Below are 19,918 nucleotides of genomic sequence, written 5' to 3' on the forward strand. Positions count from 1 at the left end.
TGTGGTATTACAGGAAGCAGCACCTGGCTTTACGCACTGAGAATGGAAACTACCTGCTGTCACTTGCCTCCTGGAGACTGGCTCGAGTGGCATCGGGGCTGGGTGGGGGGTGGCGAATATGAAGGGTGGATTGCTGGCTTTGGGGATATAGCGAGAGAGGGAGAGAAAATCTCTTTCAAAATCAGATATCCAGGAATCCTACAGCTGTTGTCCAAAACACAATAGTTTACTTTAACCTTTCATTTGTGTATTCCTCAGAAAAATTCTGAATTTGTTAACCACTTGGGATGACATTCAGCGAAGGTGATCCTTTTAACGTTCTCGCATGAGGCTGAAATTCCAGGGTCTGTCAGCATTACCACACTATAGTCTTCTGCGTGTACAACAGTAGCTAGCAGTTGCTTTGTAGTGCAGAGCTTGAATATTGCTGAAAAGAGAGCAGAAGCTTTTCACCCTGCACTCATCAGGACAAACACAAGAATGCCAAATTTCAAATGATCACAACATTGTAAACTACAGGAGAAGAGGGTGCTGATTGGTTGGTAAGTCAACTCTGATTGGCCAAGGCATTGCTGTGGAGAAAGTAACAGGGAACTATAGGCTCCCAAAGCTCCTGGGTAATTGAAAAATGGCACAAGGCTTGAACATATTTGCTTTGTTTGCAGACAATGGGTCCCTGCTTATGAAATATATGTTGCTTCTCGCAAGTGTAAATGAGCCATATTGCGAGCTCGACATTACAGCCTGTGCACTGGCTACTATGAACAACTGAAGGAAGGTGCTGTGTGATTCGATCAGCTAATCGCTGGGATGGAAGGCTTGTGTTGCACCAGCACTGAAATTCTGACACGATGTTGCTCAATTGTGTGGCAGGCAGAATGTCTTTTTGGACTGACGGCAGTATTCTGTTCGTGGAAAATACATAGCTGTGGCATAGTAACAGTATAAAATGGCTTCCTTAACCTGTTGTTTAAATTTTCTCAATTTACCAACCAATCAGCATCCTTTTCTCCTCGTGATCATTTGAAATTTGACATCCTTGTGTTTGTCCTGATGAGTACATGACCTAAAGCTTTAGCACCTTGTGCAGAGATCTGTTTGCTAAAACATACTTACAGTCGGCTCACAGCTCTTAGTCACCTGCCCCAACACTGACACACATCACACATGCACCCTACCCTAACAGAGTTAGTCACTGAATGACCATACAGAGATCTTTGATAAAGACAGTGTCATGTCCATAAGACATGAAAGAGATCCTAAACTGAATCAAATTGTACTTTCTGCACATTTAATAATGGACTTTGCTGGAGCAAAAACATGGCTGCTGCAGGTCACATGATTTGTACGGTGGCTACAGTTCTGGAAGCTTCCAGCAGCAATTAGAGGACAAAGCTCAACCCTCATCCTCATGGAATCTCTCACCTATCATTGTGTGAACCCATTAGAGTCAATGAAATAAGGCAGCAGCATATGTTCTGTCTGCCCAGCCTGGACTTGTAACAAGAGAGAGCCATCGAAACTTGCTATATGTGTGGAGGTGCTAATAACCACCATCTATCTCCTAAGGTGAATGATAGATTTTGACCAGAGGCATAGAAACTGATTGTTACCCTGAAAATGTCTCATCAATGGGCAACATCACATGACCTAAACTTCTTTAGCCTTTGGAAAGTTTTAATGTTACATTCCTGAACTCCAAGGGCAGTCTGCTATTAACATCCAACCTGTCAACATCAAAGCAGGACTCCAGGCTGACAACAAAGCCTGTCTCAAGTCAAAACCTTGTTCTCTGGAAGATTCCTGCCATTGCCTGTAGAGTGGACCAAGTCTCTGGATACCAACCCCAACTTGCTGCGTCAGCACCAACTTTAAAGGAATTCTGCAACTCCTGCTTTCAGCTAGCTAAACCCACCTGAACTTTAACTCCTAAGGTGAAGGAACCCTCAGTGGACTCTGACATTCTGGACTCTTGACATTCATGTGAATTAATATCCACATCTTTGTTTTTTTTGTTTTAAGTTATTCCTAATTGTAAAACTCTTTTCTTTCCTATCTCCTGTGTATGCAGTTGCGACAATCTCCCCTGTGTTTGAATGCATGAATAAACAATACTTCTGATTTAACCCTAAAGAGAGTTTGCTGCGAGTCACTTTTAAATTAACTTCACAAACAGAAGTCTGGGGAAACACGCCAAAGCCTATTTCAAAAATTAAAACACCTCTGCTTAGGACATAGGGCGAGAAAAATAAAGGAGTTTAATTTCCCCACTCTCCCTTGCCCTAACAACAGTATTATGGTGTGTGGGAGAGGGGATAGACTTGAGATGAAATAACTCTTATTCCTAATGCACCCAAGAGGGTGGTGGGGTGAGTCGGGATGGGAAGGGTTTGGAGTAAAGTGTTACAGTGAGTTTGAGAACCATCAGACTGTGTAACAGTGAGGGATACAGGTTCAATTCTTACCAACTCTGGAGTTATCAATCTTCGGTGGCCCCTGCTGTAAGAAAGTGCCAACCAGAGCTCGAGTATCATGCACAAGGGAAAGATGATGTTGTCATTGGGGTACTCAGGACTGCAGTGAAAGATTCTTGAGCAAATTACTAACCTGACTGTTGCCTGCGGATGCTCATGCTCCAAAGTTTCCCCACCACGCCTATAATAGAAAGACTTAATGAGCTTCAGTTCAAAACAGTCACTTCATTTTATTTCTGGCTGAAGGTCAAATCTAGAAAGTGTAGAGGTGATCTTGCCAGGTTAGTAAGGTGCTGAGCACTATGCAGGAGGGAAAAGCTGGAGGGGTTAATGAGCACATGCTATCTCCCACCCCGTGGGCAGCTCTGAAGGATTTTGCTGACTGCATGGTTGGTTGTGATTTGAACATTGTGTTCATATCTGATAAACAATATGTCATTCTCTATAGGCCTTTTTGTCTTAATGGGTAATTACAGAATGGAAGGGTTCTGGGTTGGCATACTGAAGCCAATAGCAATAACCCTTTCTCTGGATACTGATGCTGTAGCTGTCCTCAGTTGCTCTAAGCTAAGGAGGGGAAAATGGCCAGGTCTTCTCCTTAAAGCTGTCCAGTAACCTCTGCTGGAGTTAACATTAAAGACAGCACTTGACTGTGCTCATTGTGGTTGATTTGCTCGGTGTTTGGGCTTCTGTGTAGAGTAGTTACTTGGGCAATGGGCTGCAGGGTTTCGCTGCACAGGAAACATTAGCCCAGTGCCTTTTCAGGTGGTAGAAGGGAAATTGGATAAGAGGGGGAAGAAATGAAAGAAATGTCTCTTCTTTTCAGGAGCTTATTCGGAAAGGAATTCCGCACCATTTCCGGGGGATTGTCTGGCAGTTACTATGCAATGCGACTGACATGCCGGTGAAAAATCAGTATTCAGAGTTGCTAAAGATGACCTCTCCCTGTGAGAAGTTGATCCGGAGAGACATTGCTCGCACGTACCCAGAGCATGAATTCTTTAAAGGACAAGACAGTCTCGGACAAGATGTGCTGTTCAATGTCATGAAGGTGAGAGATGAGACTTAACTCCAACCCAGTTATGATTTCCTCATCCCTTTGCTGAAGACTTGTTTACTCCAACCTTGATTATTCCTATTCTCCTCTGGCTGGCCTCTCAGTTTTAGCCCCCTGTAAACTTAAGCTCATCTAAAGCTCTGCCCATATCTGAATTCACATCAAGTCTCATTCATCCATCACCCCAGTGGTCACCGACTTAAATCGTCTCATGGGTCCAGCAGCACCCCAAATTTAAAATTCTCATCTTATGTTCCAACCCCTTAATGGCCTCGCTCCTCCCTATCTCCATATCCTCCTCCAGCCCCAACAACCCTTTGAGAGCTGTGCACTCCTTCAATTCAGGCTCTTGTCCATCCTCCACTTCCTCCATCTCACAACTGTTGTCTGTGTCTTCAGTTGTCTTGGCCCTAAGCTCTGGAATTCCCTCCCTAAACCCCTCTGGTTCTCCGATCTCTCCTGGGTTTACTATATAGATGCAAGCTTTTGAAGGCAAGTTGCTGGGTTATGGAAACATTTTGTTGGGGAGACAAGTGTCTTGTAAATTATTCATGTTGGATTGATTGAATTTCTAAAAGTACACCTCACAACGAGCAGGCATGCACACCCTGAAGCCTGTTTCCAGGTACAGCAGCTGCTTGGCCTGGATGTTGAGTGAAGCTTCACTTTGTGACCTTTGTAACTTCCCCAGTTACAACATTTTGGCCAAAAAGGATGTGTGGTTTAGATTTGCTCTATAAATTCACCAAGAGAATCTCTCCCGTGGTGAAACAGTAATAGAGTAAATGGGAGCAGAAGTTGTAAAGGGACATTGATTGATTAAGGAAGTGGGGAAAATCTGTGGCAGATGGAGTTCAGTGTGGGGTGGGTGTGAGGTCATCCACTTTGGACCTGAAAAAGTTAAATCGGATTATTTACTAAAGGCGAGAAACTGGGAACTGTGGAGGATTATTTCCTCTGGTGGGGGACTCTGGAACAAGGGCCCACAACTTTAAGATTAGAGTTGGGCCACTAGGAGTGATATAAAACAGTGCTGGAAATACTCAGCAGGTCAGGTAGCATCTGTGGAGGGAGAAACAGGTAACATTTTAGATTGATGACCTTTCACAAGAACTGGCTCAGAAAGGCCATCAACCTGAAATATTAACTTGATTTCTCTCTCCACAGATGCTGCCGGACCTGCTGAGCATTTTCTGTTCATAATTCAGATTTCCAGCATCTGCAGCATTTTGCATTCAGGGGTGATATCAGGAAGGCCTTGTTCACACACAATGGTGGAAATCTGGAACATTCTCCCCCAAAAAGCTGTTGAGGCCACTGTGGCTATTCAGAACTGAGATTGATAGATTTTTGTCAGGTAAGGTTCGTGTTTGGAACAAAGGTGGATAAATGAAGTTAAGACACAGATCCGATTAGAACCACATCAGTCCTAATTCAGACAGGTCTGCAATTTCTCAGGATATCCTACTTTTTAAAAAAAGTCACAAGACTTTGCATTCCTCAATTCGATCCCAACCTGAAATAACGGATACTGGAAAGTGAACTACATTTCCCAACACTGAAGAGGCCATCACTGACACCCCCTCAATGTTGTCTTGCCTCTGTGTGCAAGGAACATCTACCTTTCTGTTAGATAGCTCCCTAAAGGCTGCTCTAAAATGGTAACTTATCACATGGGGACTCATGCTTACACCGTGGGCTACAAAGGGTTATGTGCTATGCCACGGCATGTAAATGAAGTTCTAATTATATTAAGATGCACTGATGAAGGGCATTGTTTAATTAAGTACTTAGAACACTTATAAAGAGAGACTGCTGGGACACTTGGTTGGTTGTGTAAGGGGGATGAAAGTATCCCTACGGAGTCTCACTTGGGTTCGGAGCTGTACTCCAGACATAACAGGAATGAGTGACAATGCCAAGTAACGTGTTAAAACAACAATTTTATTGAATAATGAATGATTATTGAATAATGAAAATTAAGATAATGATAGTGATATAACAATTATAATTGATTTAAAAAAAAAGTAAAAATAAAGATAACTTTATTGAAAGGAGAAAGCACTTTATATATTAAAAGGAAGAAAGGCAACTCTAATAATACTATATTACAGGCATATATATTATTTATATATTATATATATTTATTATTTTACGAATGTTAACCTCAAACTGGTCTGCTTACAACAACTCCCCAGAATGGATAACTGCAAATTAGTCTGTCCCACGACAGGAACCTAATTCGGTAAAATTCCCTTTGGTTCATACATCTCAAAGTCTCCAAATAACCTCACAGTGGATGGGTACTGCAGTCAGTCACTCTGTTCCTGGCCATTCCCCCAGCAGCCTCCAGTGGTTGACTATCCCACTCTGGCTGCAGCACTGAATCCTGGAAGCAGCGTCCCTTTTAAGCCAGATTTCTTGCTCCACTCCAGTCTTTCGCGACCTTGTTCAGATCTTCTCAAAACAGGCCTGGTAAACACATGTCCTTATCAATTCTCCTCACAGGCACTGCAGGCTCTCAACAAATTTGCCTATTCAAGTTGTTTACACATCCTTTGAACTGCCATCAGTCAGGCTGCATGTCCATCAATCAAACTTCATCTCCTGATTCCACACCATAGTTGACCGCCCCATGTAAGCCTAATCATTGTCCTGGTTGTAGTTCAAGGATCATCGAATACAGTAAGTAAAGGGACTTCTGATGAATAAAAAAATAACTTTTTCCCCATTAGATTACTAAAATAACAGAGTCGTAAACCGAACAAGAGCTGTGGATGGCCCAACATGGAAAACAAGGTCTTGGGAAAACACGTCCCTACTGATTTGTGCTTTGATTAACTAATCAATAATAATCACAGCTAGGTTTAGATCAATGTCTCCAAAGTAAGATTCAATACAAAATAACTTTAAATATTCAACCTAGACTTAAAATCAAGAGCAAAGCAGAAATAAAATGCAAAAATACAAAATTGCAACAATTAGTGGCTGCTGTCCTCAGGCCTACAGTAGATAGGAAGCAGACGGATGGAATGCTGCATTCTGTAAATAAACCTATTATCAAGAAAAGTATTAGTGTCTAGCCTCGTACTTCTTCAAGTGGCTTGGGATTGGAATAATACAGCACATCTTTAAATTATCGACTCAGTGCTGGGAAATGGAATGATGGATACGGGGAAGTGAATTCGATGTTGGGATCTCATTGAGGGCTGCAATGTCATTTCAAATTAAACAAATTTCACCCTTAGAGTAAACACTAGACAAACAAGACTAGAGTCATTTAATTTGCAGCAGAGAAAGCAGCTGTTCACCAATTCTTGAACTTGAGCCGTTCAAGCCATAATTCATTTCACTTTTACTTCCCCGTGTACTTTTATACTCGATTTGAATTACATCGACAACACCAAATAGAGAAGTTAGCACTGAAAGAAGTCGAATTCAATGAATTTGAATCAAAAGCAGTAAATTTAAGCTTAAAAGCTGGTGTGTGTAACTCTTACCTGTGCACCCTCACGGGTTGACGGTATTCCAGAAAATATACAATGGTTAATGTACCCAAGGAACTCAGTGTACCAAGGGATGGCCTTTTCCCTAGATTCTGTCACGTGTGACTGAGCAGCCTGACTGACATGTTACATACTGCGACAATGGGCTATGGGCAATGGAGGTATGTCTGACTCATTATCACTTTATTATTAGCACACGGATAATAGTCACATTGACAATTGTCAAGGAATAACCCATGGAGGGTTTTGCATCGTCATAACCTGCAAGGTGAAAACTTAACATTTACTAAGCTGTACTCTTAAGATCCATTATAGTGCAATCTCGTTCATGTATACCAGGTAGTGCAAATAATTGAACAAGACCTTGGATAGGTTGGTTCTATAGGCCCTTGTTAGTTTGACAGACAGAGCTTCCAATATTCCCATTATTGTTAAGCAGCAATATAACTGTCTATTAACCATCACTGTGCTGCTGAGTCACCATGTGGTGTAAGTATCTGAATTTTCTCCCAGGTTTGAGACTGCATTCAGTTGCTTTGTTACAGGCATACTCTCTAGTTGACCGTGAAGTTGGATATTGCCAAGGAAGTGCATTCGTTGTGGGGCTGCTCCTCATGCAGGTTAGTGTGAATAATTTCTCCAGTGATGTACCAGGGTCAGCAATTCCTGCTGAACATTGTAATGGTATGGCGCTTGTGTCTAAGTATCTTAGTGTAAGGTCTCGACCCTTTCCCTGGTGTTTCAAGGATCAGCTTTGTTAGAGCAATCTTTTATTTCAGATATTTGATCCATATGGATTTCAGCAAAGCCTTTGACAAGGTCCCACATGGGAGACTTATAAAGAAGGCAAATGTGCATGGGATACAGGGTAATTTGATAAGGTGGATTCAAAATTGGCTTAGTTGCAGGAGACAGAGTGTGATGAGAGAAGGATGCTTTAGTGACTGGAAGCCAGTGTCCAGTGGCGTACCACGGGGATCTGTGCTCACCCTATTATTTGTCATTTATATAAATGACATAGATGACTATGTGGGAGGTAGGATTAGTAGGTTTGCGGATAACACAAAGATTGGCCGGGTGGTTAACGGTGAGGTTGAGTGTCTTGGGCTACAGGAAGATACAGATGGGATGGTCAAATGGGCAGGTAAGTGGCAGATGGAATTTAACCCTGAAAAGTGTGAGGTGATACACTTTGGAAGGAGTAATTTGACAAGGAAGTATTCAATGAACGGCATGACACTAGGAAGTTCTGAGGAACAAAGGGACCTTGCCGTGTGTGTCCATAGATCTCTGAAGGCAGAGGGGCATGTTAGTGGGGTGGTGAAAAAGGTATATGGGACACCTGCCTTTATCAATTGAGGCATAGATTACAAAAGTAAGGAGGTCATGTTGGAGTTGTATAGAGCCTTGGTGAGGCCACAGCTGGAGTGCTGTGTGCAGTTCTGGTCGCCACATTATAGGAAGGATGTGATTTCACTGGAGGGGGTACAGAGGTGATTCACCAGGATGTTGCCTGGGATGAAACATTTAAGTTATGAAGAGAGGTTGGATAGACTTGGGTTGTTTTCGTTGGAACAGAGAAGACTGAGGGGTGACCTGATCGAGGTGTATAAGATTATGAGAGGCATGGACAGGGTGGATAGGGAGCAGCTGTTCCCCTTAGTTGAAGGGTCAGTTACGAGGGGACATAAGTTCAAGGTGAGGGGCAGGAGGTTTGGGGGGATGTGAGGAAAAATTTTTTACCCAGAGGGTGGTGACGGTCTGGAATGCACTGCCTGGGAGGGTGGTGGAGGTGGGTTGCCTCACATCCTTTAAAAAGTACCTGGATGAGCACTTGGCATGTCATAACATTCATGGCTATGGGCCAAGTGCTGGTAAATGCGATTAGGTAGAAAGGTCAGGTGTTTCTCATGTGTTGGTGCAGACTCGATGGGCCGAAGGGTCTTTTCTGCTCTGTGATTCACATAACCAGGTGTTCTGCACACAGGATGGAACTTGCTTTGTGCAGTATTAACCCAGTGAACAGGCCTTGACTGATGCTCCTGTATGAAAGCAGTGTGTAGAGTGTGTAATCCATCTAGCCCATTGAGATTAAACAAACAATCAGAAACTTGCCAGGTAGTCAGCCTAATTTTAGGGCATTATTATTCACAGCAGGCATCCTGTGAAAGATGCTGCCTGAACTACACCATCATAAAACTGAAATGCTGTCAAAGAGTAGTCGAATATTTATTCATTGACATTGTCAGGATGTAACAACCAGTTTTATGTGGATCTTTTAAAAATCTCATTCTAGGAGCCCTGTGAGTGCTCCAGGTGTTTATTCTGTTAAATGTTATAGCAATCTTGTAGACCTAGTAATCCCATTTCAAATAGAGTAACAGAATAGCCTCAGGGGAAGAATTTAAAACCCACATTTTATTCTCGCCATAACTATTTCCCACAGCTCTTCCAAGGGATTGTGTAAAGAGCTGGAAGCTTCTTTTACACCTTCTGTATTTGCTTCTTTGACAATGAAATCTTCCTCAATAATCGCTGCTCTTTAGCCAATAGCCTTATGGTTTAATTTGAGCCTGTGCAGAAATGAAATTGTTTGCACGTTTTCCCGGTGCCTCGCCTGCAGCAAATTTCTCTTTCCTTTTATAGATGCCCGAGGAAGAAGCCTTTTGTGTGTTTGTGCGTTTGATGCAAGAATATCGATTGCGGGAGCTCTTCAAACCCAGTATGGCAGAGCTGGGACTCTGCATCTACCAGTTTGAGTACTTAATACAGGTAACCAGCTGATTCCTACAAAGCCAGGCGTTGCATTCGAGAGAATTGAGAGAGAAACACTTGGAGTAAACTGAGCAATCCTTGCTCACTCACAAAAGCTTGGAGGTATTTTTCAAGTAGCATTTTAAAGGAGGAAAGCCAAGTTCAGAAGCAGCGAAGTGTAAAGAGGGAATTCCAGAACTTGGAGCTGAGGCAACTGAAGGTCTGGCCACCAACGGCAGAGCATTAAAATCAGGAACGCACAAGGGAATTAGATGAAGACAGATATCTGAGGGCTGTGGGGTTGGAAGACATTGCAGAGGTAGAGAGGGACGAGACCACGAAGGGTGAGAATTTTACAGTCAAGGTTCAGGTCAGCGAGGACAGGGGTGATAGGGAAACGGGACTTGGCGTGAGTTGAGAGGCAGGCAGCAGAATTTTAGATGACCTCAAGTTTACGGTGGGTGGAACGTGGGAGAGCAGCCAGGAGTGGGTTGGGATAGTCAATTCTAGAGTTAGTGAAGGCATCAATGAGGCTTTCCAAAGCAGATGAGCTGAGTTGGGGGTGAAGTCGGGCAATGTTGCAGAGGTGGAGATAGGTGGTCTTAGTGATGCAGGAATGAGAGGCTGGAAGTTCACTGCATGTGACACCAAAGCTGTGAACAAGACTGGCTTATTCTGAGACTGTTGCCAGGGTGAGGGATGGAGTTTGGAGCATGGACCAGAAACAATGGCTTCAGTCTTGCCAATGTTTAGTAGGAGGAAATAATGAATAATGAATGCCTGGAAGTGATTGCAAGCTATGTTAGAAATCTGAACTCCTAAATGAGATTAGATGTAAAATTACTGTAATGCGGTGCACCACAGAATGGATGTACGGGGCAATTGACTTCTGTTTTCTTCCTAACAAATTTATCCTTTCAAGCCCGCAGCAGGGTAGGATTACAAGACTGAATTGATAACTCCCAGTTATTTACAAGAGCCATAGAGTCAATTTACGGCACAGGAGGAGTTAATTTGGCCCATCTAGTCTATGCTGACTGTCCGTGGAGCACTCAGTCCCATTCCCCCGCTCTATTCCCCAAACCCTGCAAGTTTTTTTCCTTCAAATGCTCGTCCAATTTCCTTTTTGAAATAGTTCATTGTCCCTGTTTTAACCACACTTGTGAGCAGAGTTTTCTAGGTCATGACCACTCACTGTGTACAAAAGCTCTTCCTCTCGTTTCCCCGCATATCTTAGCCAAAACCTTAAACCTGTGCCCCCTAGTCCTTGCACTATCAGCTAATAAGGATCAGTTTTTTCTGACCTTAAGACACTTTTTATCCAATTAGACACTGACCCTCTTATTCCATGCATCACAATTTTGTTAACCAGTCTTTTATCTGGTACTTTTGTCAAAGGTTTTCTTAAAACCCATATAGCTGACAAACCATTGCATTCCCTTCATCAACCATCTCTGTTACTTCAAAGAATTCCGTTAGTTTGTCGAGCACAATCTGCCTTTTGCAAATCTGTGCTGGAACTTAATTAACCCAAACATCTCCAAGTGCCTTCAGTCACTAAAACCCTCCTCATAACTGATGTTGAATTGACTGGCCTGCAGTTGTCAGGACTGACCTTGCCTTTCTCCACTAAGGGTGTCACATTTGCCACACTCCAATTCTCTGGCACCTCACCCATATTAAGGGATGATTGGAAAATTATGGCAAGCCCTTTCTCTATCTCCACCTCCACTTCCTTTAGCAACCTGGGGTGCAAGCCGTCCAGATCAGATGACTTATCGACTCAAAATGTAGTCAGCCTATGCGATACCTCCTGTCTCTCAATTTTCACCCCATTCGTTACCTCTACCAATATTTTGTCAGCTTCCTCTTCTTTCATAAACACTAATGCAAAGTACTCATTAAGTATTCTAGCCTTACCCTGTGCCTCTGAGCATACATCACCCTTAGTGCCTTTCGGACCCACTCCATCTCCTACCCGGTGACTATTTATGTGCTACTGGAAGATTTTTGGGTTCCCTTTTACGTTGACTGCCATTCTATTCTCATACTCTCTCTTTGTCAGTCATATTTTCCTCTTCACTTCCCCTTAACCTATTGTATTTGATCTGTTTCTTGCTTGAAGAATTCACTTGACATGCATCATACACCCTCCTTCCTTTTTTGTTTCTTCGTTTTCTCTATATCTCTTGTCTTCCAAGGAGCCTGGGTTTTGGTTCCTGTGCCTTTCCCTCCTGTTGGAATGTACAAAGTCTGTGCCTGAAGCATCTCTTGCTGAAAGATCACCCATCGTTCTGTTACAGTTCTTTCTGTCTTTCTTTGGTTCCATTTTGCCTTGGCTGAATCCCTTCTGATCCCATTGAAAATAGCCTCTTTCAATTTAGATGTTCTACCTTACATTGCTTCTTGGTCTTTTGCATTACTAGTCTAAATCTTACGATATGATGATCACTCTTGCTCAAGTGTTCCCCCAGAGACATTTAGTCCACTTGGCCTGCCTCATTTCCCAGCACCAGATTTTTTAAAAAAAATTAATTCACGGGATGTGGGCTTCGCTAGCTGGGCCAGCATTTATTGCCTATCCCTAGTTGCCCTTGAGAAGGTGGTAGTGAGCTGCCTTCTTGAACTGCTGCAGTCCATGTGGTGTAGGTACACCCACAGTGCTGTTAGGGAGGGAGTTCCAGGATTTTGTCCCAGCGACAGTGAAGGAACGGCGATATATTTCCAAGTCAGGATAGTGAGTGACTTGGAGGGGAACTTCCAGGTGATGGTGTTCCCATCTATCTGCTGCCCTTGTCCTTCTAGACGGCAGTGATTGTGAGCTTGGAAGGTACTGTCTAAGGAGCCTTGGTGAATTCCTGCAGTGTATCTTGTAGATGGTACGCAGTGGCGCTACTGTGTGTCGTGGTGGACGGAGTGAATGTTTGTGGATATGGTGCCAATCAAGCAGGATGCTTTGTCCTGGATGGTGTCAAGCTTCTCGAGTGTTTTGCAGCTTGCACTCATCCAGGCAAGTGGGGAGTATTCCATCACACTCCTGACTTGTGCCCTGTGGATGGTGAACAGGCTTTGAGGAGTCATGAGGTGAGTTACTCACTGCAGGATTCCTAGCCTCTAACCTGCTCTTGTAGCCACAGTATTTATATGGCTAGAACAGTTCAGTTTCTGGTCAATGGTAACCCCCCCCAGGATGTTGAAATTGGGGGATTCAGTGATGGTAATGCCATTGAACATCAAGGGGCGATGGTTAGACTCTCTCTCGTTGGAGATGGTCATTTCCTGGCACTTGTGTGGCACAAATGTTACTTGCCACTTGTCAACCCAAGCCTGGATATTGTTCAGGTCTTGCTGCATTTGGACATGGAGTGCTTCAGTATCTGAGGAGTCACGAATGGTGCTGAACATTGTGCAATCTTCAGCGAATATCCCCACTTCTGATCTTATGATGGAAGGAAGATCATTGATAAAGTAGCTGAACATGGTTGGGCTGAGGACACTACCCTGAGGAACTCCTGCAGTGATGTCCTGGAGCTGAGATGATTGACCTCCAACAACCTCAACCATCTTCCTTTATGCTAGGTATGACTCCAACCAGTGGAGAGTTTTCCCCTGATTCCCACTGACTCGAGTTTTGCTAGTGCTCCTTGATGCCACACTCGGTCAAATGTGGCCTTGATGTCAAGGGCAGTCACTCTCACCTCACCTCGGGAGTTCAGCTCTTTTGTCCATGTTTGAACCAAGGCTGTAATGAGGTCAGGAGCTGAGTGGTGTCAGTGAGCAGGTTATTGTTAAACAAGTGCCGCTTGATTGCACTTTTGATGACCCCTTTCATTACTTTACTGATGATGGAGAGTAGACTGATGGGGCGATAATTGGCCGGGTTGGCTTTGTCCTGCTTTTTGTGTACAGGCCATACCTGGGCAATTTTCCACATAGCCGGTTAGATGCCGGTGTTGTAGCTGTACTGGAAAAGCTTGGCTAGGGGTGCGGCAAGTTCTGGAGCACACGTCTTCAGTACTATTGCTGAAATATTGTCAGGGCCCATAGTCTTTGCAGTATCCAGTGCCTTCAGCCATTTCTTGATATCATATGGAGTGATTCAAATTGGCTGAAGACTGGCATCTGTGATGCTGGGGACCTCTGGAGGAGGCCGAGATGGACCATCCACTCGGCAGTTCTGGCTGACGGCCACAAGCTTATCTTTTGCACTGGTGTGACTGAGCTCCCCCATCATTGAGGATGGGATATTTGTGGAGCTGCTGCCTCCAGTGAGTTGTTTAATTGTCCCCCATCATTCTGGTTGTGGCAGGCCTGCAGAGCTTAGATCTGTTGGTTATGGGATCATTTAGCTATCACTTGCTGCTTGGCATGCAGGTAGTCCTGTGTTATAGCTTCACCAGGTCAACACCTCATTTTTAGGTCTGCCTGGTGCTGCTCCTGGCATGCCCTCCTGCACTCTTCATTGAATGATGTTCTTGATGGCAATGGTAGAGTGGGGGATATGTCAAGCAATGAGGTTATGGATTGTGGTTGAGTACAATTCTGTTGCTGCTGATAGCCCACAGCCTCTCATGGATGCCCAGCTAGATCTGTTCGAAACCTATCCCATTTAGCACAGTGACAGTGCCACACAACATGATGGAGATGGGACGTCGACTGTGCAGTAGTCACTCCTACCGACACTGTCATGGACAGATGCATCTGCGGCAGGCAGGTTGGTGAGGATGAGATCAAGTATGTTTTTCCCTCTTGTTGGTTCCTTCACCACCTGCAGAAGACGCAGTCTAGCACCCATGTCCTTTAAGGCTTGGTCAGCCACACTTGGTAATGGAAATTGAATTCCCCCACCCAGAGTACATTCTGGCCCATGCCGCCCTCAGTGCTTCCTCCAAGTGGTGTTCAACTAAGCTAAGGGAGGGCGATGATTAGTGAATCAGATGGGTTTGATGGTCATCGTTAGACATTTTTATTGAATCCCGTATGCTGTGGCGGGATTCGAACCTGGGTCCCCAGAGCACTGACCTGGGTCTCCGGATTGTTAGTCCGACGACTATACCACTGCGCCATCGCCTCCCCTGCAACCATCCTGGTCAGGCCAAGAACATACTGGCCAAGGAAGTTCTCCTGTTCACATGTCAGAAATTCCTTCCCCTCTTTACCCTTTACTCCAGCATTATCCCAGTTGATATTTGGGTAATTGAAGCTCCCTAGTATCACTACACGATAGTTCATGTATATCTCTGTGATTTCCCTGCAGATTTAATCCTCTATCTCTCTCTCTTTTTGGGCACCTTCAGAATAGCCCCAGTAGCGTGATCTGTACCCTTGTTGCTTCTCAACTTGAATCAAATCGGTTCTGCCCTTGCCCTGTGAAGGATATCCTTTCTTTCTAATTCTACAATGTCTTCCATAATCAGTACTGCCACTCCACCTCCCTTGTTTTCCTTCCCTGTCTTTCCTGAGCATTTTATATCCATGTATATTGAGTGCCCAGTCCTCAGCATTTTTGAGCCATGTTTCTCTTGTTGCCACCACATCATATTCCTACACGGCTGTTTGTGCTTGTAGCTCACCAACCTTATTCACCAAAATATCTCAACTTTGTGCATTTACATACATGCATCGCAAACCTGTCTTTGTATTCCTGCTTCATCGTGCTCTCCTAATAGGGAAATACCCCATTCTCTGGTACAGTCCAACACTCCATTTATGCACCTTATTCATCTTTTCTGTTTCTATACGCTGGTGCCCATCCACCTGCCAATTTAGTTTAAATCCTCCCCAACCACACGAGTGAACTTCCCATCAGGGCAATGGTCCCAGTCCTGTTGAGGTGCACCTGTCCCTTTTTGACTAGGTTCCTCCTGCCCCAGTACCGGTCCCAATGTCCCAAGCCGTCCCTCCTGCACCATGCTTCAAGCCACGTACTGATCCTCCCTATCTTCCTATCTCTACTGTCACCAGCGCCTGGCACTGGGAGCAATCCAGAGATTAATTCTGTGATGGTACCCTCAGGGTCATACTTTCCAACATCTTCCCTAGCTTCTGAAAATCTGACCATAGAACCTCAATATCTGCCCCCTCTACTTGGTGACACTGATATGTGCCACAACTTGTGACTCCCTCCCTTCCCTTTGCAGAGTGTTCTGTCTCCTCTGTGTGATGTACTTTTCCCTGGCACCAGGGAGACGGCACAGCATGTGGAACTCATGATGACGAAACCTGGTCTGTCCCCCTAACTATAGAATCTCCTATGACAACTGCATTTCTACACTTTGCTGTCCCTTGCCCTCTGGTGCCATGATCTGACTGCACCTCTTTAAGGTATCGTCACTCCCAGCAGTCTCCAATCCCAAGTCCCAGTTTGAGAGCGGCGCACACCCCGAAGTCTCCACTTCCTGCCTCTTCCTGATGGCCGCCCGTCTCCAGTCCTGATCTCTCACTGCCTGTGTCGTGATCACCTCCTGGAACGTATGATCCTGGGAATTCTCATCCTCCCTCATGCTCCGCAGTGACTGCAGCCCCTCAAGCTTGGAAAACCTGGGCTCGAGCTCAAGCAGCTGGAACTCCTCCTCCACCCGTGGCCCCCCCAAGAATCATGTCCTGAAGTTCCCACACCGCGCAGGGATTGTAAGCAGCAGCTTTCAGCTGCCCATCCATGACTGAAGAAAAAATCCTCGATTACCTCTTTTACAATCTATTGAGTAAAATGTTTAAGTCATTAACTTTAATGAATGCCTCTAGACCTGCTCTGTGCCAATGCTTGGATTATTATTGTGACTGTTGCACGCACCCCGATTGAAATTGGTCGTTTCCTGACTCCGAGTTTAAGGAAGTGCCTTGCTGTCCTGTGACGTCACTCCCCGCTGCTTTGTGGAATGCACCATGGCAGGTCCACACTCCCCCTTCGCTCAGTCTCTCGCGCACGTGGCCCCCTTGGCCGGCTCCACTTTGGTTAAACGAGCATTGGCTGCAGAAGCCAGCAGGATCACATGGTTACCCAATGGGGAGAGTAACCACTCAGCACCCAATCCTGGCAGGATTTAACACGTGGTCAGGTTGTTTTGAATTTTATCTAAAACAGGAAGGGGATGAAAGTTGAAGGTAGGCGTGTTGCGTGTACAGATCATTTTTTTGGGGGTAGGATTGCAGAGAGAGGCTTTAGATTTCTTACACCATGTAGGGTAACAGAACGCTTAATCTGGAGTTTTCTGTAGTGCACAGAGGGAGTTGCTTAAACTGTGATACCTGAATATGAATGAAACTAATTAAGACACTGAATTAAATGTTCAGAAGTGAACAGTGCAGCTAATGGAGTGCAGCCTGTTCTCTTGCCCTCTTGTACTTGTCTAATCAAAGTGAGTGCTTGATGGAGCTTTACGTCTTATTGGCCATGTACCATAGTTGGCATCTGGATATTTCTGCTTCCTTTCAGTTTACCAGTGCAGAATAAAAGGCTTTAAATTGCTACGTTGTGGTGTAGCATGTCTGGGAGCAGTTACAGAACATTGTGACCTATTAGGCGTCTCTGTAATTAGCAATGCATGAAACTCTTCAGATTTTCACCACTAGCCTGAATCTGAAGTGATGTGCTGTGGAAATGCACTACAAAATGGATCATGTTCACAGGGACGCGATGTACAAGCCTCTAGATGAGGGGGGAAAAACGTGCCCAACATAACCCTTACTTACCTGGCAGGGGAGAGACCATGATCGTGGTTCTGCCAGGGCAAGGTCGTGAAGCAAATGCTATAACCAATCGAACCCCATACCATGGGGTATCAAACACCGTCTGAGTCATGGTGAAGGACAGCGAAGGAGGAGAACCTATGGATCGGGCCTTCTTCACCAGGAGGATCCTGTTGAAGGCGTGTGGATTTGAAGCTGCGGAGATCTACTCCCTGCAGCACTTCCCCAGCGCTGGATATTTCGACGTGAGCTTCAGGAATGTTGCTGCCTGCGTCAAGTTCCTGAAGGTGTTTGAGGAGAAGAGAGACCAGCCGGAGATGAAGATCCTGACGGTGGAGCCGCTCTTTGCTCTGCCGTTGCAACGGGACCGTGTGGTGACGGTGCATCTCTACAACCCCCACGTCCCTGTCATCGACGTGCTCACCTTCCTCACCAGGTACTTCGACAAGGTGGGGAGCTGCACCGAGGTTAGAGACGATTTGGGGATCTGGACAGGCAAACGCCAGTTTAAGGTCACGCTCAAGACCGATGGTCAGGGAGCCACCTTCCACCCTCCTTCCAGATTTGCTATCGGGGGAAGCGGTGGTTACCTTGTCTACGCTGGGCAACCCAAACTTTGTTGCTCATGTGGCAAGTCTGCTCATGCAGCGGCCAACTGCAGCGCCTCCCTCTGCAAGAACTGCAAACAGGAAGGGCACCAGACAAAGGACTGCAAACAGACTAAATGCTGCAACCTGGGTGGCGAGGCAGCTCAACTCTACAGGACCTGCCCCAAATGCTGCCTCACTTATGCACGGGCAGCCAAAGCCAACGAGGGGGAAGCAGGGAAATGCTTCATGTCACTACTACCAAGGACACTTGCAACACTCCAACCACCATGGCCCCCAGTGAGAACAACGGGACAAAGGAGGACACAGAGAGAGACAAGGTGGAGGAAAAGATTGAGGCAACAGACAGCCGATCAACAGCACTGCCCCCTGAACCTCCCACTCCTCAGGAGAGCGAATCAATGGAGGAGGAGGAAGCAGTGGAAAATCAGCAGGGGGAAGTAGCAGCTGGTCGGGAGGAAACGACTCTCGTTCCTCCGGCTTGGGTATTCTGCTGCGGGGAGGCAACTTCACCGTCTCCGAGGTTAAGGAGGTGGTGGGCGGGCGCCTCCTCGTAGCAGACGTCATGTACAAGAATGCTCCACTCCGGTTAATTAACGTGTACACCCCGGCACAAAAGGCCGAGCGGCTGGAGGTTTTTCAGCAAGTCCCACTGCTGCTGGCGACCTCCAGGCCGGTCATTCTGGGCGGTGACTTCAACTGCATCATCGATGTGGCTGGACGATCCAGCAGGGCCGACAGCAGATTGGACGCTACGTCCAGATCCCTGATGGAAACAGTTAAGGATGCCAAGCTGCACAACGTCTTCAGCAACCCTGCAGACGGAGCGCAGCGTAGATACACCTGGTCGCGGCCAGACGGGTCCATCCGTTCCAGGATATATTTGCTGTTTGTGTCCCGAGCGTTCGCAGTCAGATCCACCGATGTCAAGCCAGTGTTCTTCTCTGACCACTGCCTCCTACTGGCTGACTGTCACTTAAAGGAAGACCAGAGGGTGGGCAGGGGGGCATGGAAGCTAAACGTGCAACTGCTGACCCCAGAGAACATTGAGGAGCTCAAGAGGGTTTTCAAAGGTTGGAGAACCGTGAAACCCCTCTTTGAGTCCCTGACACACTGGTCGGAAGTGATCAAGGGAAACATCAAGAGGTTTTTCATCCTCAAAGGCACCCAGAAAGCTAGAAAGGAACAGAGGGAAATGTCTCGACTCCAGAAAAAGATGCAGAATCTGCTCCGGCTGCAGTCGATGGGGGTCGATGTCAAGGAGGAACTCCAAGAGGTGAAGAGCCAGCAAGCCTCGCTCTTTGCCTCGGAGGCCTCCAAGATCATCTTCCGTTCCAGAGTCCGCTCCGTGGAGCAGGATGAGACGTGCTCACGTTTCTTCTTCCAAAAGGTACACAGAGAGAGCTCTGTGATCAGCAGCCTGAAGGAAGAAGACGGCTCAGTAAAGTCATCGCAGTCCGACATTTTGAGGATCAGCAAATCCTTTTATGCCAGATTGTATGACGTGAAGCCCACAGACAGCACGGCCTCCCAGTCCTTCCTGTCCTCTATCACGGAGGTCTTGGATCAGGAGAAGGCCTTTGACAGAATATCGCACACCTACATGGTGGATGTGCTCTCCAAACTGTAGTTTGGGGAGGGAATTTGAAATTGGATCCAACTGCTCTACACTAACATCAGTAGCGCAGTCTCAATCAATGGGTGGGAAACAGATAGCTTTCCGATTAAATCTGGAGTCAGGCAGGGCTGTCCTCTCTCCCCTGTCCTGTTTGTGTGTTGCATAGAACCCTTTGCTGAGTGCATCAGGAAGGATCCGGGCATAAGAGGAGT

The 19,918-nt window shown here is 45.7% G+C and overlaps 1 protein-coding gene across 3 annotated transcripts in view; it reads left to right on the forward strand.

Annotated features, from left to right (window-relative positions):
- The window catches only part of LOC144673803 (EVI5-like protein), a 113,292-nt gene that overhangs the window by 77,604 nt on the left and 15,770 nt on the right, over window positions 1-19,918 (forward strand). For 2 of the 3 annotated variants that reach the window (XR_013574426.1, XM_078535460.1), the window contains exons 4-6: window positions 3,301-3,525; window positions 7,583-7,657; window positions 9,684-9,809. Coding sequence is in view for 1 of the 3 variants with exons in the window: in XM_078535460.1 (XP_078391586.1) it covers window positions 3,301-3,525; window positions 7,583-7,657; window positions 9,684-9,809 (426 nt within the window). In the remaining 2 variants the exon portion in view is untranslated. The remainder of the gene's footprint in view (window positions 1-3,300; window positions 3,526-7,582; window positions 7,658-9,683; window positions 9,810-19,918) is intronic. The other variant, XR_013574427.1, reaches the window with a different exon arrangement.

The sequence above is a fragment of the Cetorhinus maximus genome, unplaced genomic scaffold (genome assembly GCF_964194155.1).
Source record: "Cetorhinus maximus unplaced genomic scaffold, sCetMax3.hap1.1 HAP1_SCAFFOLD_480, whole genome shotgun sequence".
In the NCBI taxonomy this organism is placed as follows: domain Eukaryota; kingdom Metazoa; phylum Chordata; class Chondrichthyes; order Lamniformes; family Cetorhinidae; genus Cetorhinus; species Cetorhinus maximus.